Genomic DNA, 27,974 nt, shown 5'->3' with positions numbered 1-27,974 from the left:
ATTTCGTTTGATTCTCACCATGTTCTGAGTTAGGTAGTGTAGGAATTCTTCTCTTAGGTATAAATTGAGTTGTCCAAGGTTTTAAAAATGAGTATTGATAGAGAGTAGGACTGTAAATTCCAAATGCATGGCATATAGGAACAGAATTTATTGTTGACATTATGTGAGCTTCTTTGGAATACTACCTTTTTTCTCACCCTTTTTTGTTGTTGTCGGTTTAGTGTATTAAAGTAATAAAACTTAAGAGTTAAAACAGTAACACTGCGTAATGTGAAATGAAATGAAGGTAACTTGCAACCCAGAAAGGTTCTTAAAAGTCCAAGAAACTGAGTAAAGTACTCTTTAGAAATATATAAAGCCAGGTGTACTTACCTATGTGTCACCTCTCAGTCATGATCACTGTAACACTGATTGAGGATTAAAATAAGGCAAAACTGAGAACCAGGGTAGAGGCAGGTACAGAAGCAGTTGGAAACCAGAGCTGGGAAGTTTGGAAGCCAGGATGGTCAGAAGCTAGGGAAGCAGGATCAAGGCTTGGGTGAGCAGTAGCCTGGCAGGTGCAGGAGCCTGCTGTGTCCCCGCTGGTGAGGCCGCCCAGCTCAGGGCCGGCTGGCGGGACCTCCCTGACTGCGGTGGCAAGCGTGGACTCAGAGAGATGAGATCATCAGTTTCCATGGTAATTGTAAGGGTTGTAATGTTTGTCTTATGAGCCATAAAACTAATACACTGTGCGGTACAGGGACGCTAGGGCAGTTCAGTAAACGCAGTGGTCACCGTTAAGTGAACTGGTGCTCAGCAGTTGGCCCAGAAACTGCTGACATCTCCTGTTTATTTGGAATATATTGAAATCAATATGTTGATATTAATCGCTTTCTGAAATATGCTGCTTCTGTCAGATGCTTTCTTGGTCACTTCCCTCTCCCTCTAATATTTTAACAAGGAAAAATCATTTATCGACAGTTTGATAGCATAGTTTTAACACTTTTAGCCTTCAGTAATGCATTTCATTTGTTCTAAGTTGCCTATGTTTTCACACTTTTAACAACTGCAATTGAGATGGATCTTAACAACTGGTAGAATCTTAGATTGGAGGAAAAACAGTATTCAGTGTCAGTGGTGTTTTACAGGTTTCCTCTGAGGAATGTTTACATTAAGACCGAGTTTAATTTTTTTTTAATCATACTTTTTCTACATCGACCTATCATGCTGTCAAATAAGTTGCAATTTAAATTGATAATACAAAAATGATGGGTCTTAAAATACAGTTTTAATCATAACCCCTAATCATGAGCTCAAGAATATCTCTCCTGGGTAAAACATTCTTAGAGGTTTCTAAAGAAATAACTTTCGGAAGAATCCATGTAATTTCCTGAATGCACAGTAATTTCCTGAAGTCTCTAAATTACTGTGTGTGCATGTGGTGGGGAGAGGGATGAGAGGGATGGTGGGTGGTAAAGCTTTGCTTAATAGTTGGCAGTCTTACCTTTGTGATAGTGAAGAGTGTGGTAGGTTTTATCATAGTCTCCTTAGGCTCTTGGGAAGATAGTTAATGGGAAGTGCAGAAATATTGTGTGTATGTATGAGTTTACTGTCTAATGGCTCACATGTCCATTCTATAAGATAATGATGTGGTATTTTTCATTAGCAAAAAGTGCAAGTTATATAGAAAATTGTTAGTTACATAGGCTATAAACAAAAGATTAATATTTTCTGAAAACCTCATGCAAACTGACAGCAGTAGGGCCCTGGTGTTTACAGTACATTCAAATGATAGGCCAACTCACCAAAGTGGAAATAACACTGATAACTGTGGGAAAATGGTCAAACTGTGTAATCAAAAGAAATACAAATTAGATCTACAGTGAGGTTCCTCATTCATATCAGTAGGAATTTTTTTTTTTTTCTCAAGTATCCAAAGCAAGGGTAGGAACTCAAAACGTCATGATTGGTAGCATTATACCCTAATGTGCCCCCCACCTTCTTTAGGAAGCAATTTAGCATTGTACATGGAGCCGTGAAAGTGATCTAACCTTTTGGCTTAGTCATTCCACTTCCGAAGATCTTTGCTAAGGAGATAAAACCATTATTTTAAAAAACTATGTACGTGAAGATTTTCCTCATAATATTTTAAGAATAGAACTTTGTAAGCACCAATCCCCAGCAATAGGGGATTGGCTAAGTCCAGTATAGGAATAACACTTGATGGGCCAGTGTGTATTCATTAGACAATAAATATGCAACAGTGGGGTGGAGAGCGCTTGTTAGTAACAAGAAGACATAAATTGTACACTAATTAGAGCTTTTTTTAACGTATAAGAAAAGCAACTAAAAGTAACGGTTGTGAATCATTGTGTGTTAATGATTGTGAATGGTTGTGTGTAATTTTTTAAACAGAGCATCGTTTTGTCTCATGCAGATTTTTGTTCATGATATTTGTTAAAGGAATGAGCAAGTGACTTTTACCTTTCCCCACCTTTAGTGTGATCATCAGTACTGCTGATTAACCAGGTCTCCTTCAGTTGCAAGTTAAAAGAACATCACAGAGTTAAGCACTACTTGACCCAGGAGTTAAATGATCTCCTCAGTTCTGCTCTCCTCTGTTGATGTCTCCTGAAAAGCCTTTCCCCTCATGATAGCAAGGGGAGTGTCCAGCAGCTCAAGACTAGCTAAGGATCCTAGAGTACAGTTCTGCCTTTCTCTTTTCTTGGGAAGTCCCAGGACAGCTGTGATTGATTGGCCGGTCCTGGGTCCTGTGCCTACCTTTGAACCCCCTAGGATAGAGTAGGGAGAGTGCCAGCTTTTTTCTGGTCACTTGGGCTAAGTTTACTTTTTTTTTTTGCATGTTGTCATTTCTTTTATCCCAGCCTTCTTGATTTTTGTATTTAGATCTGTAGTAGCACATCTTGGTTTGGCGGGTGTGTGTGTGTGTGTGTGTGTGTGTTAAAGCTTGCTTCTCTTTGATTCTGGCACTTAATTTTCCTGGACTTCCATTGAAAATTGTTAAGTTTTACCATGCCATAGACACTGATAAATAATACAGCTACTTTGCAAACATTTCTGCTTATTTTTTAGATTCAAATGTAGTCTATTTACTTTCTTTTTGGTATAGGTAAGTAGTCATGAATTCTTTCGGAAGCTATAGGTTAGAGGCAGCTGTGAAAGTCTCTGCCTGCCATTTTGTGTACAGCTGAAATAATTTATTTTCCCATTGTCTTAGTTTTTCAAATATGTAGGAGAAAAAAACTTTAAAATAATTATATGGGTCTTTTACATAAAAATGTTGAATAGAATATTTTCTCCAAAAGCAGCTTGATAAACTTCAAATTCAGTGAAGGAATTTTCATGAAGAACAAAGCAGTTGGTTTAGCTCTGTAAATTACTAGTGCTGGCAATGACATTCAAATGGATGGCTCAGATTCCTGTTAAGACGGGAAGTCCAAAATTACTGTTTGTGCAAAATTCTTTCTGGGTGGGAAAAGGGGATTCTAGGTAGATACATTTGTGGAATGCTGGGTTAGACAGAATTCACTACTAGACTAATTAGTTTTTAATGTATCAATGTGTGTATTCTTTGGATTCTCTAAGAGGCAGGGATATATTTGTATTTCACTTTGACCATCAAAGCCATCTTTCAAAAACAGATCAGTTATTATGTGGTTTGGGAAATAACTGCCTTAACCATTACTCTTTATCTGAATCTTGGTCCAGTTTCTTAAAAGATTGGTTAAATGGTTTGAGATGGACTTTGCTGAGGAAGTGTCATAGGGCTTTTATGTTTGTTTGTTTTAAACAACAACCTTACTATCCTGTGTGGTAGCTTGTGCTTGTTTTGTATTTCTGCCTAAATAGAAGACGCTATCCCACCTTGGTGCAAGGTGGGCTACAGGCAGACCCACCTTTTCGTGTAGGTATGGCCAAAATGTTTTTCTAGTAGCCCTGTGATCTGCTCCAGAAAGTACTCTTATTGAAGCCCCAAATTAATCATGCAGCGTGGAATGAAGAAGTGAGTTTAGCTTTGGAAATAGAGGGCAAAGTTAAAAATCACTATCATGGAAGTGTTCCTCTAGATTAGAACATTGAACTTTTATGTAGTCCTCTTAAATCTGCCATGATGAATAGCCCCCAGATAAACCACAGCCAATTAAATGAGTTCATTTGTTGAATGGAGTTAGAATTAGCCATTTGATTGTCTGAAGAACATTTGCCAAAAGCAACTCACTTCGTTTTGGCATATTTGATATATTGAGCTGGTATCTGACAGTAGTTGGCCACAGCATAACTTGCTTCTTGAGACTGTTCCTGGAATGTGCTAGTAATAGCAGCTTTAAAAGAGGGTGACTGAATTTTTAATTGATAAATAGGAGGGGAGTCACATAGATGATTCATCTAAAAATGGCATAGATTATTTAGGTGCAAGTTAAAGAAGTCTAAGACATAGCCATGGTTTTATTCCACATGTATGGAGAGTTTCTACAATTTTGCTGTTTCCCAATAGAATTTTTATATTGTGCCTTTACTAAAATTGCCTTTTTGTCATTACTAAAAGCTCTTCTCAAGACTATTAAAAGTGGTTTCAATCAATGTGTAGCTATCTTTAAAATCATGTATTTTTCTACTCAACTAAATCACCACACCTTTTTCTCTTCTTCCTATACAGACTTAGCTTTGGAACCAAACCCTTCTGACCACCCAAGGGCAAGCACAATTTTTCTGAGCAAACCTCAAACAGATGGTAAGGCAATGCTTTTTTTTCCCTGAGAAAAAGAGTGAAAACTGATTTTGTTTTGTGTATTATAGGAGGTATTTAGAAAAACTCTTACAGTGGTTTAAATGTTTCACTTTTTTTATGTATTCACTTGTCTTATTTTAATATGTTGATGATACAGTTTCCTTTAGTTGTCAGTGTTTTAGGGAGGAGAACACTTAGACTATCTGTTTATACATTTTGCCACCTCTTTATCAACATAGTCAACTGGCCACATGATTTAGATGTGGTCTATTTCTCCATGCTACTTTGTCCTTTTCCCCTTGCTCCGAAGAGCACATATGTTAAAGACAAATGATAGGGTTTAGGTCACAGTTAGGTTTTCATTTGATCAAATCAGAAAAATCAGTTGTTATATATGGGAATTGAGCCTTGTGATTTTGGCCCTGTTTTACACAGTGTTCAACCAGACGAGCCTATCTCACATCCAGATTTATGCTACTCAGAACTTTGAAGCTATTCAAAACTTTCTCATCCTAATGTAGTGCTGTGCCAGGGTAATAAGAGCAACATGCCATATGGGGTTTTCCAGAAGATTATCCTCAGCATGTGAAACTCATATAAATTTCCTGTGTCCTCCTTGTTTTAAGAGGAGAATCAGAACCGTAGAATTTTTTGCACTCCTGCTTGCCTGCTTGTCTTCCTTAATGTTATGTTAAATCCTAGTTTATTTGCTAAAAAGCCATACGTGACCAAGTTTTTCAGTTGATTACGAGAGCAGGAATACAAGAAGTGAACATTCCATAATATTTAAAGTGAAGCAGCACAATAAAAAACGGAGGTTTGGTTTTTTGTTGTTGTTGTTTTGCTTTTTGTTTTATTCCGTTAGATCACTGGTTTTTATAAAAGGATATAACTCAGGAACAGCCAGATGGAAGAGATGCATAGGGCCAGGCATGGGGACAGGGCACAGAGCTTTGATGCCCTCTGCAAGGGTACTACGTGTTCACCAACCTGGAGGCTCCTGGGGTTTCTAACTTGCATTTTTCTAGTGTGTGTACTTGAGCCACTCATTTCTGGTTAGGATTGCTCTATTTCTCAGTTTCTTCCAGAGCCATGAGCTGCTCACATGTAGAGGGGCTCTGGAGACAGTAAAAGAAAAGCTGTCCCATGCCTGTCTCTCTCTTCAGCCTTAAGGAATCCGTGCCTGTGATGCCTGTCTGGAGTTAAAGGAGGCAATGTGAGCAAGAGTGTGGCCTAAGACCCTCTTCAGGCTTTTATTCTTCTGGCCTTTGTTGGAGCAAAACAGTTTTGTGTGCTGTAGATATGTTCATTTAGGTCAGCACACTCATTTTAAAATTTACGTTTAACATAGGTTACTTTCCAGTTGTGTATTTTTTCAGTAAGGTATTTGAGTAGGTTACCATTAAGTGGTTCAGGATGCTTCCAGAGATACTGGTGCGTTCGGAGATGAGTGCCTGGCCAGAAACTGGTTCTTCGAGTTGTCATCTGTGGATTGTGGTAATTAAAGTACGCTGTGTGTAAATGAAGAATTAGAAAATACTCCTGGCTAGTAGTTCAGCTATGCAGCAGGTAAATTTTTTTATTAGCTAAGTTTCTCACCTGGCCTAATTTGCTTTGTCCTTTTCTTTTGTAAATGGGGAGTCTTTCATTTGTACCTAATACAGAATATCTATTAGGTCAAAAAAGTGAAACTAAGTTTTTAGATTTTATTTATAGGACTCATCTTGCTGGGTGATTTAAATTATATATTTTGTTGGAAATTATTTTAAAAAATAGAATGGAATTTTATCTCATTGTGTTATTGGTAATCCATCAAATAATTAGTGACTACTTTTATTTTTCTATGGCATTTGTATCAGAATTCATCAGTTAATTTTTTTTATTCTTAGTGCGGGAAGAGAGGAAGAGCAACCATTTAAACCATGTAAGTAAACAGTTGAAAAGTTAAGAAATTAATAGTTTGAATTAAAAATATGTCTGCCATGATTCCTAAAAATATGATGGATCCAATACTGTTAGCATGGACCTCTTTTTGGTAGATTTTCTAAATCTCTGTTTTCCTAATTATCAAATGTATTCAGGAAAGTCTTTGACTTAGTAGTGCCCATTTTTTAAGGGTTCTGACATTTAAGTTAAATTTCACTAATATGGTTGTAGTATAAAGATCTGCCTTAAATTCTTTTGCCTTATTTTTTTGATCTTATTTTTTAACCAAAGTAATAAAAGTATAACAGGTAAGTTAATTTTTAGCACTGTCCATTGACTTCTTGTCATAGCAGGTGACAGCTTAGCTTCTTTGGTCCACCATGACGTTATTTCCCTCCCTGTGTTCCCTCAACATGTATCAGTTTTTATTAAATCAGAATCAATGTTTACATTACTACGACTCTGCAAATATTGTGCATTGCTGAGCCATGTAGTTCTCTGACTGTGCCTCCTCCTTGTACACCCTTCATTCTTTTTCTTAAATATTAATGAAATTGGAGCACTTCTGCACTTCTCTAGGATAACCCAACCCCCCTTTTCCTAGCCAACGTGATCTCACACAGCCAAATGCAGTAAGTAGCTCCCTGCCCGGTCTCCCTGCTTTCACATTCTTCATTTTTTCTGTGGAATTAATTTCCTGACTATATTCACTTGCCTGTTTTCTAACAGCTATTTTTTTCCCCAAATGTTTTAACATTTGTCACATGCCTATCAAAAATATTTTCCGTCTACTAAGCCACATCTGTTCCATTTTTTTCTTGGAGACACTTTTCCCCAATCTTTTGTCTTCCTACTCCCATATAGACTAGTGTTCCCCTAGGCCTGCTCTATGCCTCTTTTCCTGGGATATCTGTGTGAAGTCATCTGGGATCTCACATAACTCTGCTCTCTTATGTTGGATCCCCTATGTCCTAGATTCTGTTTCCCTCTTGTCTTGTTATACTTCCTTGTTTTACTGGAGCACATTTTCCTGGGAAAAGGGCACATGGGCAGAAAGTTTATAGAGATCTAGCCTCTCTGAAACTCCTTCTATTTGATAAAGTGTAGAATTCTCAGTTGAAACTAATTTTTGCCATTCTAAAGACACTTCCCTCTCATCTTCTCATTTACACTGTTGCTCTTAAACCTGTTGACATTGTATGGTACATTGTACATTACCGATTTTAGTCATTTCCCCCCACCCCTTCCTTCTCGGGAACCTTTTAGTACCTTCCCTCTCCCTGGGATTTTGAAATTTCATAATTTGGTTTGGTATAGACCTTTTTTGTGTGTTTCTTTGATATTCTGTTTTTTTCTTCCAGGTTCCTATTATTCGGATGTTGGAAGTCTTAGACTTACCAGATGGCTAACTTTTTTCCCCTCCTGCTTTGCATTTTGTCTTTTTGTCCTGCTTCCTGGAGATTTCCTTGACTGTGCTCTAATCCTTCTATTGAATATATTGTTTTGTCTACCTTATTTTCAATTTATAGAGTTCTCTTATATCCTGTCATTCTTTTTTTCACTGATGCAATTTCAAGTTTTCATTTGCTCCTGAGTTTTTATCACTCCCATCAATTCCTTCTTCCTGTTTGGTTTTGTTTTTTTTTTAAAGCATCCTTATATTTTATTTTATGTATTTATTTTTTGGCTGCATTGGGTCTTGGTTTCTGCACGTGGGCTTTCTCTGGTTGCGGTGAGCTGGGCCTACTCTTTGTTGGGTGCGTGGGCTTCTCATTGCAGTGGCTTCTCTTGTTGCGGAGCACAGGCTCTAGGGCGTGTGGGCTTCAGTAGTTGTGGCTCATGGGCTCTAGAGCGCAGGCTCAGTAGTTGTGGTGCATGGGCTCAGTTGCTCTGTGGTATGTGGGATCTTTCTGGGCCAGGGCTCGAACCCGTGTCCCCTGCATTGGCAGGCGGATTCTTAACCACTGCGCCACCAGGGAAGTCCCATTCCTTCTTCCTGTTTTGATCTCTTACTTGTTGGGGGCTTCCCTCAAACGTGTGATGGTCCTTGGCTGTCTGTTAAGATCTAATTGGAAGCATCACTTGGACAACTCGTTAACTAATGGGCCTCACTGCAAGGATTTGGGGACCACGCCTCTGAACTCTGAGCCTGCCTTGGGTTCTGTAAGACAAACTGGTTTTCTTGTTCCTGTCCTAGTCACTCTCTGTAGGTACCAAGGTTGTGCTTCCTCTGTTCTGCCATGTCAGTTACCACTCCTTTATCTAGTCTTTTCACCTTTCAAACATTAAAAATCATCTGCTGTTTATCCTGTCTTATGTATAGCTTTTTTAAAAAATGCCTTTAATTCTAATGAGATGATATCTGAAAGAAGGGGGAGAGGAAATAGATTTGTGGTCAGTCTACTCAAACTTAGATTTATTCTTTGAATATAGGTTCTGAGTTTGAAGTTTAATTCAATCTAATTAACGATATTAATTCAGACAATATTTTTGATTATACCTATAATTAGAATATTATACTTTTCTACTAAGGCCTGGAGTATGAATTCTATTCAAACCACTCACCCTACCATATTGTCCATTAATGTGCAACATAGATGGAGTATTACAGACGTTTCAGTTAAAGTCATTGATTCTTAATAAACGTATCCAAAACTTGTGAAAAGGGGGAAGAAAAAAGTGAACTTCAGCTTTATTCTTTTTTTTTTTTTTTTTCATTTATATACTTTTATTTGGGAATGTTTAAATCAATACAGAGAAAACTAAATTTCAGAGACACTGAATATCATTAGTTTGGATATCATTACTTTATTATAAAAGAAACACGGAAATTATTTACAGGATGAAAGATTTCAGAACTTCAGTGGCAGCTTCACGTGATGCCATTGGGGGAACGGGCAGCTTCACGTGATGCCATTTCAATAGTGACTTATTTTAGTCGACATATTTTCCAAGAATGTCACCATCTCTAAATAAGAAATAATCCTTGTCATCTAGAACTACTTTGGTGCCTCCATATTCTGGGAGAAGAACTTTATCTCCAACTTTCACACTAACTGGTTGAATCTCTCCACCCTTTCCTTTAGAGCCTGATCCAACAGCTACTACCATTGCTTGCGATACTTTTCCTTGCGATTTTTCTGGAAGCATAATGCCTCCTTTGGTTACAACTTCGGGTGCACTTCTTTCAACTAATACTCGGTCAAAGAGGGGAAGAAACTTTCTAAATGCCTGTCCTGCCATGACTCGGATTGCCGCCCTTCGTACTCTCGCTCTCTCCAGCTTTATTCTTTTAATGGGTTAAAATCAGAGGCAGTAGGCACAATGGGAAGAGTCATTGGGTGGGGGCAGGATTTCAACAGGCACTTGACTTTTAATGATAAGCTTTGAGGGTTGTTACTTACTAGCCTCCTAGGTATGATTATTTTCTAGTCTTCACCATTAAACCTGAAGTCTACTAAGCAACCTTTCCCCTTATAAAGATTGTAAAAGTCCATGTATTTTGTCCTTAGTGCTGAATGAAGATAAATACTCTTCTTCAGTGACCAATTGAAATAATACCTATGAACATTAAACTGTCAGTAGTGTTTTTTGCTACTTGTTTTTTTTTTTTTTGTATTTGCATTTTATACCCTTATGTGTGTCAGTGCAGTTTATTGAGGTTGTGAGCCAGCAATGGTAAGGCTTTAATCATAAAGGACAGTTATCTTAAATTTTCAAGCAAGATGAGAGGAAAGTAATCTGCTGGCAGCTAACATATCTAGGCTTTGCTCAGAGGCTTCAATTCTGCCATCCTTTAGTGAACACTAGATGCTGGAAAGTTTGAATAGTTTCAGGAGTAGGCCTGTGGAAGTGTTTCTTTTGTAGGATCGAGCCAGTAGACTGTAAGTTGCTGATACATTAAATGAGCCCCCATAGGACTATAGACCACATCTAATTAAAAATTTTAAATGTTTTAGCAGTAATATTTCCAAAGACAAATCAATATACATTCATAATAGAAAAAAAAGTTTTTAATAGAGGAAAACAGGATAAATAGCACCCAGAGCTCTACCAACTAGTCTATATTTTGGTACATTTCCTTACTATTTTTATTCCCCTCATATATATAGATTTTTCGTCAGAATTGACTTTTATTACGTGTAGTGTATGTCATATTATACCCTAATAGTAGTGACCTTAAAAGATAACCTGCTTCGTTTAGAATCAAAGTATTTGAATGAGTGAATTTTCATTTTTCATGCTGTATCTGTTTTTTGAGATTCTAAAATTACACATTAACCAAATAGCTTAAGGACCATATCAGAGTTTTAGTTTAAAACATTTCTAGCTTGAAGGAGAAATTAGTCTTCCAAACAGTGATACTGTTTCAAATATGTTACATCTAGAACTTTTTGTTAATAAGGAATAAGTGGCTTTGCATAAAGCATCTGAAACAAGCAAAATGGTGTTTTATATATGCCATTTGGATATTTCTGATTATTGGATACTGGCAATTTTTATTTAAATGCTCTGTATTTTAAAAAGCATCAACTAGATTTTCTCCCTGCCTCACCTTTCATGTATTTGTGGAGGACATTGATGGGAGAGTGTGACAGCATGGTGAAAACTATTTTATATTAATAGGAGGAAGGAAGGCTCATCTGAATTAGTAAGCAAACAAAAGCCAAAACCAAAACCCAGCTTTAAAATTGTTTGTATTCTGTGGTATTAAAGAATGCTACTCTTCCTTCCAGTGGCTTTCAGTGATTGGGATTTGGTTATTGGCCTTACTTTAAGGAAGAGAGTTGTCCTAACATAGTTTAGGCCATTTTAGTATTTGACTATTGCCGTGTTCATGGGCTCTTCACAAATAAATGGATACTTCTAAAGTGTTTTAAAGATAGTTCATTCTCTAGAGGGTCTCAAAAAGTTCTTTGTCACCTATCCAACACCACTGTAGATAAATTCTCATGAATTTGTATCTTTAGTAAGATTTACCTCCAGTTGTAACTGATCTTAAATAATTTCTCAAACACTTGTTGAATCCTAATTTGTCCCAGATTCTGTGCTCAGTAGCTGGAGGTAGGAGAAGAATCTTCCTAACCTGGAGAAGCTTGTTTACTTAAGAGGGTGGTACTATGCAAGCAGCTGAGACCATGGAACAGTTGGTAAATTAGATGTGTGAGTGTGCAGAAAGTGAGAAGTTTTGTGGTGTGCCTGCTGGCAAAGGGATCCTAGAGGAAGATGGGGTCAAGCTTGCTGGGACAGGAGGAAGAAAAAGGCACTGCAGGCAGAGAGCAGCATGGGTGAGGCAGGAGTGTCAAATAACACGTAGAACAGAATTAGTACAATTTTGAAATGAATGGCAAGTATTCTCTGAGGTTCTCACTTGAGTAATGTCATGGCAGTCTTACTTAAACATGAAGTGAGAAGTTAAATTCTCAGAGTTGTTTTATCCGTTTTTTTTGGATGCGAGAGAATCTTTAAGCAGTACCTTTTTGTCCTCCAGATAAGGAAGTTGAGGCCCAGAGGGACTTACGGCCCCCAGCTTTTTAGCGATAGAGCAGCCCTGGCACGCCCAGCCTCTGATTCGCAAACGCTTGTCTCGTCGCACCGTCTCCTGAACGAGTACATTTGTTACTGGGGTGCATTGACTGCAGTGAGATGCTCCGGCGTCGGTGTTACAGAAGGCATTACCTTTTAGTGTAGTAAATGAATAGAAATGGGAAATCTCAGCTGCATTTCATTGCTTAAGGAAAAAACCCTGAAATCCTATTCTAAACTTTTTACATTATTATAAAGGTAATTTATAATAGGCGCTTGCCAGGTTTGATTATAGGTACTATATCAAGGCAGCATTTTATAACCCATTTCTCAAAGCTCGTCTGTGGAAGTCAGAGTATAGAGGTTTCCCATAGAGCTGCACATGATATCACACTCAGGCAGTTCATGGAGTGTAAGAAAAATCTTAATGCTTTATCGTTTGACATTTTAACCAAGGAAAAAAACACACTTTATAGGTTTAACTTACTGTGACATTTTCTTCTATTTCCCTTCCCCTTCAGGTATCTCCAGGGCAGCTTACTAAAAAGTATAGCTCATGCTCAACAATATTTCTAGATGACAGCACAGTCAGCCAGCCTAATCTTAGAACCACAGTAAAATGGTGAGTACAAGTAGGTTGCCAAGGGCTGAGTGACAGACCCCCTTATCGCTAAAAGCATCCTAGCCATACATAATTTCATTCATTTGAATTGTCCTTTTCAGTGATCAGGTTAAAAAACTGGTGTCAACTATACATTGATTTCAAGGACCTAAATATGAATTTTCAGTTTCCATTTTAATCTTAGAGCGCATGATAGAAGGGAAAGCCAGTTAGCAAATAAGAAATCCCAGAAAAAGTATAAATCTTTATTTGACGCATTTCTGTTGTTAAGCCATTGTTGAACATAATGAGAAAGAGAGGCACTTTTTATTGGCTATTTCTAGAAAAAATTATTTCTTTATGAGTTGTAGTCCTCAAACAATGTATACTACTTTGGAAGCTACTCTTAGAAGAAGGAACAGCTTGTCCCCTACTGGCACCAAAGCGAATCTGCATTTAAATTTAATTGGATTTTGTCAGATTTATCCCACTGTGCTTTTTTTTTTTTTTCCTGCACTATTTCTGTATGAAATTTTACTTCTCCTTCCTGTCCCCCAAAGAGGGGGAGAATATATCAAACCAGTCTTAAGAAATACACACTCAAGCTTAATTTCTTTGTAGATGAAATTTGTTCAACTGAGGTTTTAACTTAATAGACACATTTAATTTTTGTTTATATATATAAATATATCTCCAACACACTGTATCAATCACAGCAGAGAACAATAAAAGAGGTGAGGTTTCGGAAACATGGCTGTGGTCAGGCTTATACTTAAGGAGACACGAACAGTGTCATGATGATGGAAACTATTCTTTAATTTCTGGGAGCACCTCATAGTCCACAATTGGAGATGCACTTTCAAAACACCCTAATGATGAACCTTTCAAGCTTATTTAAGAGAAAAAAACCAAACGGGATGCAGAGCTTCTTGCCTCCTCCCTCGCGGTTGTCCACGAAATATTAACATCTCCTTAGGATATGAATGTTGATTTTCCAGAACACAGTTTGGGAAATGCTATTTGAAAATATTAATGTCCTTATCCTTAATTTTATTTGTTGTCTTAATTTTATAAGCTAATTATATTTTTAATTGGTTTTTAATGTGCCAGCTTTTTTTTTAGCTATTTAAATTATCAGTAACTTCTACTTTAATTAAAGACAGCAAGTTCACAGTCATAATAATGTAACTTTCCTCTCTTGCTTACAATAATAGTTGCAGTCAAATCATGTTTCAGCAAAAACTGAGCCCCATCTCTAAAGTCCTGAGTTTGGGCACTTATCACATCATCACTGAATGTTTTTATTCAGCCAAGACACTGAATCTGTGGGTACAAAAACCACTCTACTTTGGCTAGAGTCGCAGCTTCTTTTGAATTCAAAAGAGTCTGATGTCCAGTATATAATTCAAAAGTACTTTGAAGGTTAACCTTGCTCAGGGACTTCCCTGGTGGTGTAGTGGTTAAGAATCTGCCTGCCAACGCAGGGGACACAGGTTCGAGCCCTGGTCTGGGAAGATCCCACATGCCGCAGAGCAATTAAACCCGTGCGCCACAACTACTGAGCCTGTGCCGTAGAGCCCGCGAGCCACAGCTCCTGAGCCCGTGTGCCACAACTACTGAAGCCCACGCACCTAGAGCCCGTGCTGTGCAACAAGAGAAGCCACCACAGTGAGAAGGCCGCGCACCACGACAAAGAGCAGCCCCCGCTCTTGGCAACTAGAGAAAGCCCGCGCGCAGTAACAAAGACCCCATGCAGCCAAAAATAAGTAAAATTAAATAAAATTAAAAAAAAAAAAAAAAGATTAACCTTGCTCAGACAAGTAGGTTTCATCCTTTTTTTTCCCGACCTAGTCTAATTTTTGGAAGTACAGTAAATTTTAATTTGCTCTCATGAAGTTTTAAAAATGATCATTCATCACATTCATTATTGGTGAAATAAAGGTTTACTGAGAAAATTAATAGGGCCAATTGGCTTTTAGGAATGATTTTGAAAATGTTTATCATGGGGTTAGTTTTCAGTGGGGTAGTTGTTCTCAGTGGGGTAGGTGAGCCTTATTAGAATCACTTATGCAGCTTTTCAAGATATATGTTTCTGGATGCACAAAGTCCACCCGCCTGCCCCCGCCTCCAAGACACAGTGTCTGTGTGTCTGTCTGTCTGTCTGTCTCTCTCTCACCCACGCACACACACCTTTTGACAAGATGGGGAATGATGTGAAGCATGATTATATGGACAAAAGCATCCCGAGTGATTCTCCGATCTTAACCCCAACTCATTCATCCCTAAACTTTGCTGCACGCTGCAGTCATCTGGGGATCTTTAAAAACAGTCCTGATGCCCAAGTCATACCCAGTGCCGGTTAAATCAGAACATCTTGAAGCAGAAGCCAGGCAGTTTTTAAAGCTTCTCAGATGATCCCAGTGTGCAGCTGAGCTTGGGAGCCACTATTTGGTTAGAGGGCAGGAGAAAGAGAACTGCTTCTGATAATTAGTGGGACCTTAGGTAAGTCAGTTTTAAGCCTTGGTTCCCTTCTCTGTAAAATGGGTTGTTTAATTAAATGTCATCTACGGTTCAGTGGTCCTTTCCATCATAAAACTTCTAATGCTGTGATTTTAAAATCAATTTGAAGATGAAACTTTGAAGCACTATAGAAGTATCCATCTTTGATGCTAACGGTGTTACAGGCCTTTATACAAGTGCTAAGATTCTATAGACCTATTATAAAATTCAGATTTGCCTTCCCTCAATTATTTTGAGTTTCATTTTAGACACTGAGAACAAAGGGGAGCATATAACTTAACCAGAGAACCCCTTTGTTGCCTAATATACAACAGCTGTGAATAACTTAGGAATATAGTAACTTAAAAAAGACTACCTAAGGACTTGTATCTATCTGTTCGTTAATACTTTATTTAGAATAATTTGGAAATACCTGTCATTAATAGTATACTGTGTAGTAGTATGCTGTATTATTAGCACTGCTTATTTCAGGATAGCTAGACCTATCATCAGTTTTGTGGCTATAAAATTTTGCTATTAAATTTTCTAATAATTATGTAAAAGTGATTTTAAATCATTTTGGTATAGAGCACTTTTATTATTTACTTTTAGGGAAATAATGGAAAACGGATGGGTAGGTGGATAGTGAACTAAATCAACTGAAATGCAGGGGCTAACAAAAAAACCACACACACACACACACCCCCACACACAAACTACTATATGGCTTAAATTTAAGCATGTGTATAGATAGATATAACTTGTACAGGACAGAAGGTTTTGTGGGTAGAAGGACAAATGACAGGGGAAATATGTAATAATTTATATATTATAATAATCAACCAAAACATGCCTTCTAACAGCATATCTAGCATTTTGGGTCTCCTAATTTTGCTGAAAGCTGAAGAACCTAAAACAAGGGGGAAAGCACCCATGTGGTACTGTTCTGAATTCGAGGATTTCGGGGCCACTGGGCCTCTGGAAGGTCTTCCCTCCTTGCTAACCCCTTTTTAAAAATGTCTTCAGGCCTGATATGATAAAAATCAGTTATTACAATGTATTTTTTTTTCCTCCACAGTATGACCTTAGCAATATATTACCACATAAAGAACAGGTGAGCTCTTTTAAAACCTATCTTGTTATTCCAGCTAATTAATTTACAAGGTATCAAGTTTAGTGTTAGGTAATAACTATAGATGTTACTGGCATAAGCTTTTATTATTCGAGTGCTTTTATTACAATATAGAAGTGAATCATTTATTTTTATCTTAGGACCCTTAATTCTTAGGTTACTGAGCATCCCAAAGAGTATTTGTTTATATGGGTTATATTGATAATTTACTGTATTAGAAATTGAAATTGAGAATTTAAAAAATTAAATCCATTGTATGTTCAAACAGGGTTTGCCTTAGCACTATTGAAATTTTGAGCTAGATAATGCTTTGTTGTGGGGTGTTGTCCTGTGTGTTATAGGATATATAGCAGCACCCTTGGCCTCTACTCACTAGATGCCAGTAGCACCTTCTTCCCTCCACATTACGACAACCAAAACTGTCTCCAGCCATGGCCAGAAGTCCCCTGGGGGACGAAATCACCCCTGATTGGGAACCCCAGTGTTTAACATAAGTCATTTTTTTTTTAATGAAAAATAACTATTTTCCACAACAAAAAATATTGAGAGAAAAGTATCTCCTTAATAGAAGACAGCTGATTCTCATATCTATTCTGTCTTCAGTCATTTGTTTTGAAGAAACAATATGAAGAAGATCCAGCCGCTTGCAGATATATAGTTGGAAAAAGATGTATTTTTAAAGCCTTCAGATAATTTGGTATATTCTTTGATACTGTACCAAAAGTCTGCATGTGCTAGTTTCTTAAATTAGTTAAAATGGAATTCTAAATCATATCAATGAACTTGTAATAAATACTATGTTAAATTAATACCCATTGATCTGTCATGCATACTGAGTAGATCTTTTTACCTGTACCTGACTTTATAATATTATACATTGGTCATTTGGAAAGTATTGGTTCACATTTCTTTAGACAGTGTCAAAAACTCACTTTTGTTAGTATCACCACCAGTCTTACCAGAAAAGTCTTTTAAGTGTTGAGAAGTTGTCAAGTTCACAATAGAAGGGAGAAGTTTTCCAAAAATCCTGATATTTTTAGCTTGATGGCTTGAATTTTATCATTGGCAACAAATAACTTTAGAGTTATTTTCCTTGAAGTGACAGGCTCACTTTGTTCATTTTTGAAAGAATGACTGTGTCAGTTGTACATTCAAATAACGGTGGTGTTCGATGAAAAAAGTGTTTCAAATAAAGATGGTGTTCTATGAAAAAAATGACTTACCGCCAAGTCACAAGTGCTTTTCCTTAACACAGCCATATTTCAGTATGTAAAAGTGCTTAATGCATACTTTCCACTTATTCAGAATATTAAAAAGAAGGACCAAGGTTTAAGAACACTATTAATTTTTACTCTTTTATCAAGGATGTTCTTAAAGCAGATTTTTAACTGCAAGTGGCAGTGAATAATTGAATGACTTCTAATTCAGTTTGGTACCACTGCCTTGATTCATGCTCAGAAACCAGCAGTTTTACCCACTTTTGCTTTTATACATCCATAGCAAATGTCACACAATGTGAAGGGCAGGTAGTGTCCTAGTATTCTTATAAAAGCAGTTTTGACCTCTTGGGCCTCCTGAAGGAGGGGATAGGGGAGAATCCCAGAGGCCTGCAGACCACATTTAGAGAACCGCTGTTCAAATGAGCGCAGTGTATTAGTGTGGTGAAATTTTAAATTAAAAAGCCTGGTTTCTTTTAAAATAAAAAGACAATTACATTTTTAACTCAAACTATTTAAAAGAGACAAGAAGAAATACACAATAAGAATATAAAGAACTAAAGAGAAAAAAACGGGAAAAAACCATGAATCTCATATTCACATTGATTGAAGTGAGAAGAATTTATTGCCCACCACCACTGCTTTATAAAATGTTCTTGCATATTCCAGTGTGAGGTTAGAGGAGTGAAAATATATTGGTTTACTAGCATTGCCTGTTAGGGAGGGTCAGTGCTTATAGAGGCAACTCTGGCTGGTTGTTGTAGAAAAGATTTCACGGAACTTGATGTGCTGAGTAAAAATAGGTCAGGGAACCTTTCTAAGGGTGGAATCCAGGAGAAGAATTTATACAACTGTTTGCTTTGTTGAAGGTTAAGCTTCCTCTACCCCTCTCTCTACTCCTAGCAGATATTTTACTAAGATAGTAACTCCTGAATTAATTTTTTAAATTTTTTAAATGCACATTCTTATTTTATAGAGATGCAGATAGATCCTTGGATATTTTTGATGAGAGATTACATCCACTCACAGTAAGTGTCAGTTTTATTGAAGTGGTATTTTTCTCTTATACAGTTGTGTTTATTTCATGCTGATTTGCTTTGAAATTAATTACTAGAAGAAAATTACTTCCTCCAGCTGGAAGTCAAATTCATCTTCCTTTAAGTCTTCTTCCCCACGCCATGTTGTGTCTAGTCATTTTCCCGAAGGCGTGTTGTATAAGGGGTTGATGGATATGAACCGAGTTGCACTTTGTATGAATAGTGAGCAGGTAAGTAAACATACCCAAGTAACAGAAAATGTATCTTTTTAAAGGATGATTTTCCATAGCATCAAACAATATAAATATTTGTAAATAAACCTAATATGATAAGGCCTCTAAGAAGAAAATTAGAAAACTGTTTAAATTTTAAACGAATTAAATTGACAAAGTTTTAAAATTCACTTCTTCGGGTGCTCTGTAGCCACACGTGGCTGGCGACTGCTGTACAGGACAGCACATTCTTAGAGCCTTATGGTTACAGGACACTGGAAATGTGTTTTCAAAGTTGATTACAGAAAAGTATGACATATGACATATGGTGATCAGCAAGACTTTTGAGCCTAAAAATATTGGGTTGGCCAAAAAGTTTGTTTGGTTAGTGAATATATTGTTCAATAAAATGCTTGGTGAAAATGAAAACTGTGTCGTTTATTTTTACTTAAAACCAAATGAACTTTTTGGCCAACCCAATAGTTTACATTTGGTTAGAATTCTGTGGGGAGGAACGTGGAAATACATAAATTTTCTGCGGTTGTGCCTGTATTTTTCTTTAATGAATGGTGGTGAGTACTGGATCACTGTGGTATTTTAGGATCCCATTGTTTATATTTAAAAGACTACAAGACATGTCACCCAACCAAAATTATTTTAAGGGGCACGTGGGCCCAAGTGTGAAGACTGCTATCTTAAGGGTACTTTTAAGTATTTTTCTTCCATGGATACATAAATTGCATTTTTTCTCCTTTCAGCGAGAAAAGCTTCCAGAGGAATACTTCGAGCATGATCCTGAACACAAATGCATTTACAGATTTGTTCATACTCTTTGTAGTGCCGCACAGCTAACTGCTGAAAGTGCAGTAGTAACTTTGGTAAGATATTTTTTCTTTCATAAAGCATCTGTAGAAATTTCTGTCTTGTACACATGGTATGGTCCTGTTTTTCCCAAATGAAAGTAGGTTCCTGAAATGATCATTAGAACTTTATTAAGAGAAACCTATCAAAAGAAAGTAAAGTATACACATTTGAGCTTTAATAATCATTATGATTTAAAATGTTGCCATTGCTTTTCTCATCACAAAACAATTGCTATTAAAGGCAGCAGGAGAGATTTCTGGTTTCTCCTCCCACACCTGAGGGGACACATGCACGCACAGTGCACACACGCACACACAGACGACGCATGTTGTGGTGGTAGGGCGGGGCAATAACTGAACGCTCTGGTCCACAGGCAGAAACAGGCGCCGGGTAGTTTGAAGCTGAGTCCCAGACTGTACTGCCTAGGCAGTTCTGATGTGTGTCCTGATTGAGAACTACTGCCCTCAGTTCTCTGTTCCTTGGATAATGGATAATGGTGTTAACCATCCCTGCTGTCCTCTTATTGCCTGCATGTGAAGTTGCCCAGGACTAGGGTGCCAGTAGGACTTCAGAAGGCTTCACTCTAGTTAGCCTGCTAAGCTACAGCTGTGTAAGGACCTTTTTGTCATCCATTCCTAATTCCTATGGTAAGATTTTATCATTTGAATAATAAATCATATTCAAGTGAGAGGTAGCTGGGATTGTTTTACTCCTCCCTATAGCAAACCTGTGGGGGGAAAGTCAGCTGCGTGGTCTGCGGGGAAGGGATACTTAGGCCCCTCACTGCCGGCTCCTGTCAAGGCAGAACTGAGGACGGGAGGCGTGTCCTTTTGAAAAGAGACCCCTCAGCGGGTACTGGATCAGACACAGGCCTTTTCTTGGAGCTACAGGCCACTTGGAGTGCTTAGCACATGCTTGAGAGAGGCAGGAATGGTGCTTGCATATGGAGAGCTAGGAAATGCAGGAAGGAGAGTATTTGGGTTGGAAGAGGGGCATTTCTTTGTAGACAAGTTAAGCTTGATGTACCTGCGAGACAGCAGAATGGCAGTGTCTAGTAATCATTTGAATATATGGGATTGGAGCATGAATCTGAGCTAGAGGGAGGGAATTAAGTGTAGCTGTTCAAATGCAGAGAAAGTATGTAAAATAAAAAGTGGGTAGAAGATAGATCTGTAGGGACTGTCAGCACTTAAGGGACAGACCCCCAGAGGAGTGGCTACAGTGGTAGGAAACCCAGCAGAGAACCCTAAGAGACACCAGGAGAGGTTCAAGAAGGAGAGTATGGTCCAAACGCTAAATGCTACCAAGAAGTTGCTCATGTCATAAATACCATGTCACTGAATACCTACTCTGTGTCACTTTTCTACATGTGGGGGGTGGAGGAGAGAACAAGTTGGATAAATAAAGTTCTTGCCTTTATGGAGCAAGTGTGGAAGACGTAAATTTTTTTTTTTTTTTTTTTTTTATCGGAGTACAGTTGATTTACAGTGTTGTGTTAGTTTCAGGTGTATAGCAAAGTCTAAGTGTTTTTTTTTAATGAGTGTTTTTTAAAAGATGACTATTTCAAGTAGTGGTAAAAACCATGAAGAGAAAGCAAGGTAAAGGGATAAAGTGATTAGAGGGGCTTACTAGAAAGCTCAGGAAGAGCCTCTTTAAAGAGGTAATGTTTGAACCCAGGACCTGGCTGAACTGAGGAAGATCAGGTACGCTGGCATTACGGGCAGAGGGGACAAGTGCAAGGCTCTGAGACAGGAACTTGTTCTGTGTGTTCAAGGAAAAGCAAGGTGGCCATTGTGATCCGAGCGGGGAATGAGGGAAAGAGCATAGGTGATGAGGTCACGGAAGGACAAGGCCGTACCGCACAGGGCCTCGTAACTTGCAGGCCACGGGAAGAAGGTATTTGTTTGATGGGAAACCTCTGGCAGATCTGGAGCAGGCGCATAAAGTAGTCTTAATTTAAGAGGCTCTCCTGGCTGCTTTGGGGAGAACAGACTGTAGTCTGTTGGGAGGCAGAGAAGTTAGGCAGTGGCAGCGATACAAGTCAGAAGTGACAGACAGAAAAGCGGTCAGGGTACCAGTGAAGGTAGAGATAACAAGAAGTTCTGACAGATTGGAGCAGGATACACTCAAGTGCAGGTGTTTGGTCTCAGCGACTGGGCGTGTGGCAGTGCTCTTTCATTTATGAGGGAAGGCCTGGGGAGTGGAGCTCTGGGACGAAGAGCTCTGGGTGGTTTGTGTGAAGGCACCGGTGACCACGGCAAGAGTAGTCTCTGTAGAGTGGTAGCAGCAGGAGGCTGACTGAAGTGGGTTAAGGAGAGGATGGGAGATGAGGAGCTGGCCTCAGCCCTGAGGACGCCGTCGAGGGGCAGTGGGGGACAGGCTGGGGACATGGAAGCATTCACACTGGAGGAAGCCTCTGACAGAGAGGGAGAAGTTGTTCCAAAAGAGACTAACTGTGGGCACAGTGCTCTGCAGAAGTGAGGTGGGATCAACTTCACTCATAGGAGAGTGAGCTTCAGTGAAAAGAAAGAGATCTCGCTTCCTCCGAGACAGGAGGGCAAGTGGGGTAAATGAACAGCGGCACGTGTACCAAGTTTGCCAGTACAAAGGTGAGAGGAAGTTGAGAGATTGCCAGTGTCGTTTCAGTGCCTCTGATTAGTCCCATAAAGTAGAGAGTTGAACCTTGCGGGGAGAGTCGTTCTTAGGGTACTAGAGAGTGCTGAGTTCTTTGGGGAATGGGAGCCGAATTTCACTAAGAACATATAATCTCAATACCCGTGTTTGAAAACACAGTAGAGTTTGGAGGGCATGGGCGAATCTGAGCTGTCAATCTGATAACCCTTCAGAGAGTAAACAGACTCTTTAAAACTGGACATTTTTCTTTTTGTCAAATGGCATATACACTCTTCTACAGAGGTAACAACAAATCACAGCTTACCTCTCAAATCTTTGCTCAGCTGTTAACTCCATCCAGTTCTTTGTAGGGTAGACATTTGATACATGTAAAAGAAACCATGAAATCATCTCACAAACCGGCAGGTTTAGAGGAGCCCCAGGGATACAGACACAGGCAGGTCTTCCCACCTTAAAACCAAAAGAATTGACTAAGCTGCAGATTATGTAAGACAGAAACGAATAATGAAATGATAATGGAGATGTGAAAAATTGGGGATATGAAAAGGACTACCCTTTGTATGCATGTGTGTTCCTGAAAAAGGCACCAAAATATGGGAATACTTGACGGCTGCAAAGCCCCTCTGTACTGCCTGTCCCGCTGTGCCACGCAGCAGCCACTGGGAGGCTCTCTTGACCACCAGTTTTTATCTTCAAGTTCATGCCGCAAAAGGACTGGTGACTCTGAAGAGAAGGTAAAGATGTGCTCAGTCTTACCAGAATTTTACACACTCAAGCGTTATGTAAAATCGCCATGCAACCACCACCAGTCTTGTAGTTAACATTGCACGTGATAGGCACTCAAGCATTTACTGAACAGTTGAAGTCGACACTGGGCTGTATGTGCTGCCCTTGACAAGTGGGAAGGTAATAATACAATGCGTGTCTTTAGAATGCCCTTTGCTGAGATGTCCTTTCATTCCTGTGACCAAAATTGGGTTGGAAATTCACACGGGCAGAGTAGAAATATCAGACTAACAGAAATATCTGACTTACAACCGTGACCTGGCCTCTGGCCTTGGCTTGGCTGAGCAAAGTCTTTGTAGAACCTAGGAATAAAAGGGGTGTCAAAAAGAGATGAAATCTGTCATTCCTAACAATTCTTATCACAGCACTTAAACTGAACTAAAATCAAAGATCAGTGCTCTACTTTTGCAGGTTTACTTAGAAAGGCTTTTAACTTATGCTGAGATCGACATTTGCCCCACTAACTGGAAAAGAATTGTTTTGGGAGCCATTCTTCTTGCCTCCAAGTTTTGGGACGATCAGGCTGTATGGAATGTGGACGACTGCCAGATCCTCAAGGACATTACAGTTGAGGACATGTGAGTTTGTAAGGTTACCGTGAACTTTCTAACCATTTTCCAATACCTCATTTGCTCTCATAAAGTTTACATTTTTAAGAAATGTTACATTTTAAGAAAGGTTACCTTGTGCAGAGAGCTGAAATAGACATCAAATTACAGACTTCTTTCTATCTAGCTGTAGTATAACAATTTGTATTTCCCCTCATTAATTGGTAGGTCTTGATGTGTTATTGTTGTAATATTCTGCTTGATAAATTGAAATTATTTTTCTGGTGGTTTTTGCCAATCATTTTACAAGCTCACTACCAGAACAACACGGTACAGTCAGTAACTTGACAGCTTTCTTAAAGCTGTCTACCAGGTCCAGTCCATTTTTAAGGGGCACATGCCTGGTCTTTGAAGCAAGTGGCCACTGTTAAGGTCTTAGGGCCTCTAGACTACTGACAGGTTATAATTTCAACCTGAGTCACACATTGTGTATTTGCTTTTGCTGGTCTTTTTCTCCTTTTTATCTGAGGTTCTGTTGTTACAGAAACTATGATGTACAGGTAGCCACATATAAAGGTTTCAGATCCCTGTGTTCCTGTCTCCTCCCCTAAAGTCTGCTGAGTTAGGAAACACCTACCTCTCAGGTAGTCCGGGAAGCATCCCTGGGGCCTCACCCAGGGCACTCAGCAAACACAGCGGCACTTTGTGGGGCCTTGAGTTAACTAGGCAGGTTCTCCTCACAGATGGCACGCTCACATTGGCATGAAACGCCAGGCTTCCAGTCTGGCTCTGGTGAAGGGCCCCAAGGGTGGGAAGCAGGATGAGCCAGAGAGGTAATTCCAGCAGACTCTCGAAGTGCCCGCTTGACAGTGAACCTGTCTTTGTGGGTGGCATTCAGGAAAATGGGAAAGGACACCTCTTGATTATATTGGACAGCAGAGGCCGATCAAGATGGCAGGCAGGGGCAAGAGTTTGTTTTTGTTACCTTTGCCCCTTACTCTAGATAATTCACAACTACCAAAGTGCATATTTACAGCTGAAGCGAGGAAAGTTGTGACTAAGAGAAGGGACCAGTGACTGTCAGTAGCTGTCAAAGTGGCTTTTGGTGAAAATGCCCACTTTGGTGATCATGTAAACCAGGTGGTCATGGTGATATTGCTGGTAGCAATCTTAGCAAACAGTGTAACAGCAGATAAGGAATTTGAAATGAATAGAAGTACTTTTGGAAGTTGCAGAAACTAAAGTGACGTTGACCAACACTATCATCAGTCTTTAAACTGGTCCCTTGAAGGAAGGAAAATTTGTAATCATGAACACCATCCCTGCCATGATGGCAGCTGAAATTTTCTCAGAATCTGCAACTGAGCTGACTGGGGCTCTGGTTCCAGGTACAACATCCGAGAACATGCAGGGAAACGTGTGGGTGTTCATAGACATTGAGCCCAGGAGCATTGGCGGCACTGTCCAGCTATGAAGAAACTAATTCTAAACAACGCTTTTCTGTGTAGAACGGAGAATCACCAGGAGTTATGTTTATAACAGGCTGCTTTTGTTTATGATCTTTGGGAGTTGGAAAGCATTACAACAAAGTGTTTAATACACATTTGTTTCATCCCTCTGCTGTTGACTACTATTTGTAATGGTCTCATTTTGAGTCTGAATTGAAAAATTGCTGTCTATCAGCTTTTCCTTAAAACTTTCTAACATCTCTGTGTCTTGTTAAATATATATTTCCCTTCAAAAGAGTAAGTTAAACTGAGCAGCTGCTGTTCAGACAGTTTGCTGCGCCTGTAAGTGGTAGGCTCTTCAGCCACCTAGCCATTTAAAAACAGCAAAAAACACAGAAGATGCATATTCTGTAGGCATAATGCTTTTCTTCAGTGATTAAAGCTCTATTAATAGACATGTTAATCCTATGAAGTACTGTATTTCCACACAATTAAAATGTATTAGTGGAGAAAATATAAAAGGGATAGTGAAGTGCATTTATTCCTGTAGTAAATTAAGTCCTGATTAGCTGATTATCAAAACATTATCTGGTTTACATTTCTATAGACTTCTGGCCGTATGAACAGGAAATGAATTTTGGAAGTAGGTTCAGTTAGGTTTAAAGTTCAACAAATGAGAAACCTCATTTCTGCTCATACTCTGCTCTCCATACAGGAGAACATGGAGCATTTGTTGATTTATCCAATGGATAAAATATTAACACTTTAAAACCAGGAAACCAAATGTATTGTAAAATAAGCCACTTGCATGTTTGTTTGGGTATTTATCATTTTTATATAATCAACTCTCTAAAGTGATTGCTGTGGAAAGTGGTAAGATTTACTCTAATTTTATATTTATTTACTTAAACATTTGGCAAGCAAATGGCTGGATGTGGTCGTATAGCAGAAGCCTGCTCCCAGCACTCTACTTTCCCACTTCATTGAATTCGCCCTCTGTGGGCGTGTGCAGTCTGTCCTGGCAAGGGGCGGTAGGTCTGAACATTCTGGGCTGCTCTCCTAACACCGGGGGAAACAACTGCTCTATCAGAGGTCGTATCGTAAAGTGGGTTTAGTCTAGCTGAGACATAATCTTACTGCCTTCCTAAGCTTAAAAAGTGCATCCTGTCCTGTCATGGTGACGACAACTCACCCTAGTAAGGTTTTAAGGTGAACAGAAACTTGCATTATGCCCTTTGACACAGCCCCATGCACGGGGTGGGGGTGGGGGGATTCCCTTTCCCATCGAATGTAGCTTATTTATTTATTTACTTGAGATGAATCCTTGTTGCCTCAAGAGTTTTCCCCCCTCAGAGATAATAGCAGTGGCTCTCGATGGATCCATTTTGTTGCCGTGGTGATGTGCCCACTCCTTTTGTTGGCTCGTCTCTACTTCAGTAAGCCCCTTCCTGTCATCAGCCCGGTGAAAATGTCTGCAAGTTCTTCAGAGCTAATAAACAGCATACATCATTCCTTTCATCTGATCACTATAGCGGGGCCTTGTGAGTGAGTGTGGAGCATGAATCGTACAGCTGCACTAATGGAGCTCTGAAGAATGAGCCCCTGAGTCAGCAGCATGAGTGCATAAGAGGGCCATAACCTCTTCCCCCTTGTCCCAGACTCAAAGTGCTGGGACGCAGAAAGGACCACAAATAGCTGTACCTTGTTTAAACATTAGGGTATTAATCCAGCTGGGTAGCCATTATTTGTTTCAAAACAGTATTTAGAGCCATCCTAGTAGCTCAGAATGGTATTTTTGAAGATAGCCCAGTTGACTAAAATTGTCCTGTGTTGGTTTTGTCTTCTCCTCCTCCCCCAGGAATGAGATGGAAAGGCACTTCCTGGAGCTACTTCAGTTTAATATTGATGTTCCTGTCAGTGTGTATGCCAAATACTACTTTGACCTTCGCTCCTTAGCACATGACAACAACCTGAATGTTCTATTCACTCCTCTTACCAAACAAAGAGCACAGAACTTAGAGGTAAGGCTGTGAAATCACTAACTGGGGTTTTCTGTCAGCCACCGAAGCCACATCTGTAGCTAAATTATATTAAGCAGTGATTAGGAAAATGGAAAGCTGTTAACAGTTTGAAGAGCTTATTGACCCGTTGGCATCATATTTCCTGTGTCTTTTATGGTTTATACAGGGATCCCACATTATAAAAAAAAAAATTGTCTCTTCTGTAACCATAATTCAGAATACTTTAAATCATAGTTAATCTGTTCTTAATGGTTTTCCATTTGAACCTCTACACTTACATATAACCATACATGAATAATTTCTTAAAATTGTATCCCTAATCATATGTACCTACATAATCTACTTACCACTCTTAACTGTCTTTTTTTTTTTTAATAATTGATGTTTTGGACTATATCTACTGTCTTGATATTTTTAATAAATAAAGAAATGTATTTATTTATTTATGGCTGCATTGGGTCTTCGCTGCTGCACGCGGGCTTTCTCTAGCTGCGGCGGGCGGGGGCTGCTCTTCATTGCGGTGCGCAGGCTTCTCATTGCAGTGGCTGCCCTTGTTGCAGAGCACGGGCTCTAGAGCGCAGGGTCAGTAGTTGTGGCGCACGGGCTTAGTTGCTCCTCGGCATGTGGGATCTTCCCGGACCTGGGCTCAAACCCGTGTCCCCTGCATTGGCAGGCGGATTCTTAACCACTGTGCCACCAGGGAATTCCCTCTTAACTGTTTTTTACTCAGCTTGCAGTTCGTGTGTGTGTGTGTGTGTGTGTGTGTGTGTGTGTATGTGTATCACAGTTCAGTC

The 27,974-nt window shown here is 39.1% G+C and overlaps 2 protein-coding genes and 1 pseudogene across 2 annotated transcripts in view; 1 reads left to right on the top strand and 2 right to left on the bottom strand.

The window, feature by feature from the left end:
• Window positions 1-27,974, bottom strand: part of CPS1 (carbamoyl-phosphate synthase 1) — a 395,122-nt gene that overhangs the window by 325,120 nt on the left and 42,028 nt on the right. The gene's annotated exons all lie outside the window — the stretch shown is intronic.
• LOC132369192 (cyclin-Y-like protein 1) overlaps window positions 1-27,974 on the top strand; it is a 42,334-nt pseudogene that overhangs the window by 4,776 nt on the left and 9,584 nt on the right.
• Window positions 9,556-9,900, bottom strand: LOC132368670 (10 kDa heat shock protein, mitochondrial-like). The gene has a single exon (XM_059927390.1). The coding sequence runs from the start codon at window positions 9,896-9,898 to the stop codon at window positions 9,590-9,592; it is 309 nt and encodes a 102-aa protein (XP_059783373.1). The 5' UTR covers window positions 9,899-9,900; the 3' UTR covers window positions 9,556-9,589.

The sequence above is a fragment of the Balaenoptera ricei genome, chromosome 7 (genome assembly GCF_028023285.1).
Source record: "Balaenoptera ricei isolate mBalRic1 chromosome 7, mBalRic1.hap2, whole genome shotgun sequence".
Lineage (NCBI taxonomy): Eukaryota > Metazoa > Chordata > Mammalia > Artiodactyla > Balaenopteridae > Balaenoptera > Balaenoptera ricei.
This window is presented reverse-complemented; position numbering and strand designations above follow the sequence as displayed.

Bases quoted from the DNA above. Each gene is read 5' to 3' on its own strand.
- LOC132368670 (XM_059927390.1), bottom strand. From the start codon at position 9,898: ATGGCAGGACAGGCATTTAGAAAGTTTCTTCCCCTCTTTGACCGAGTA.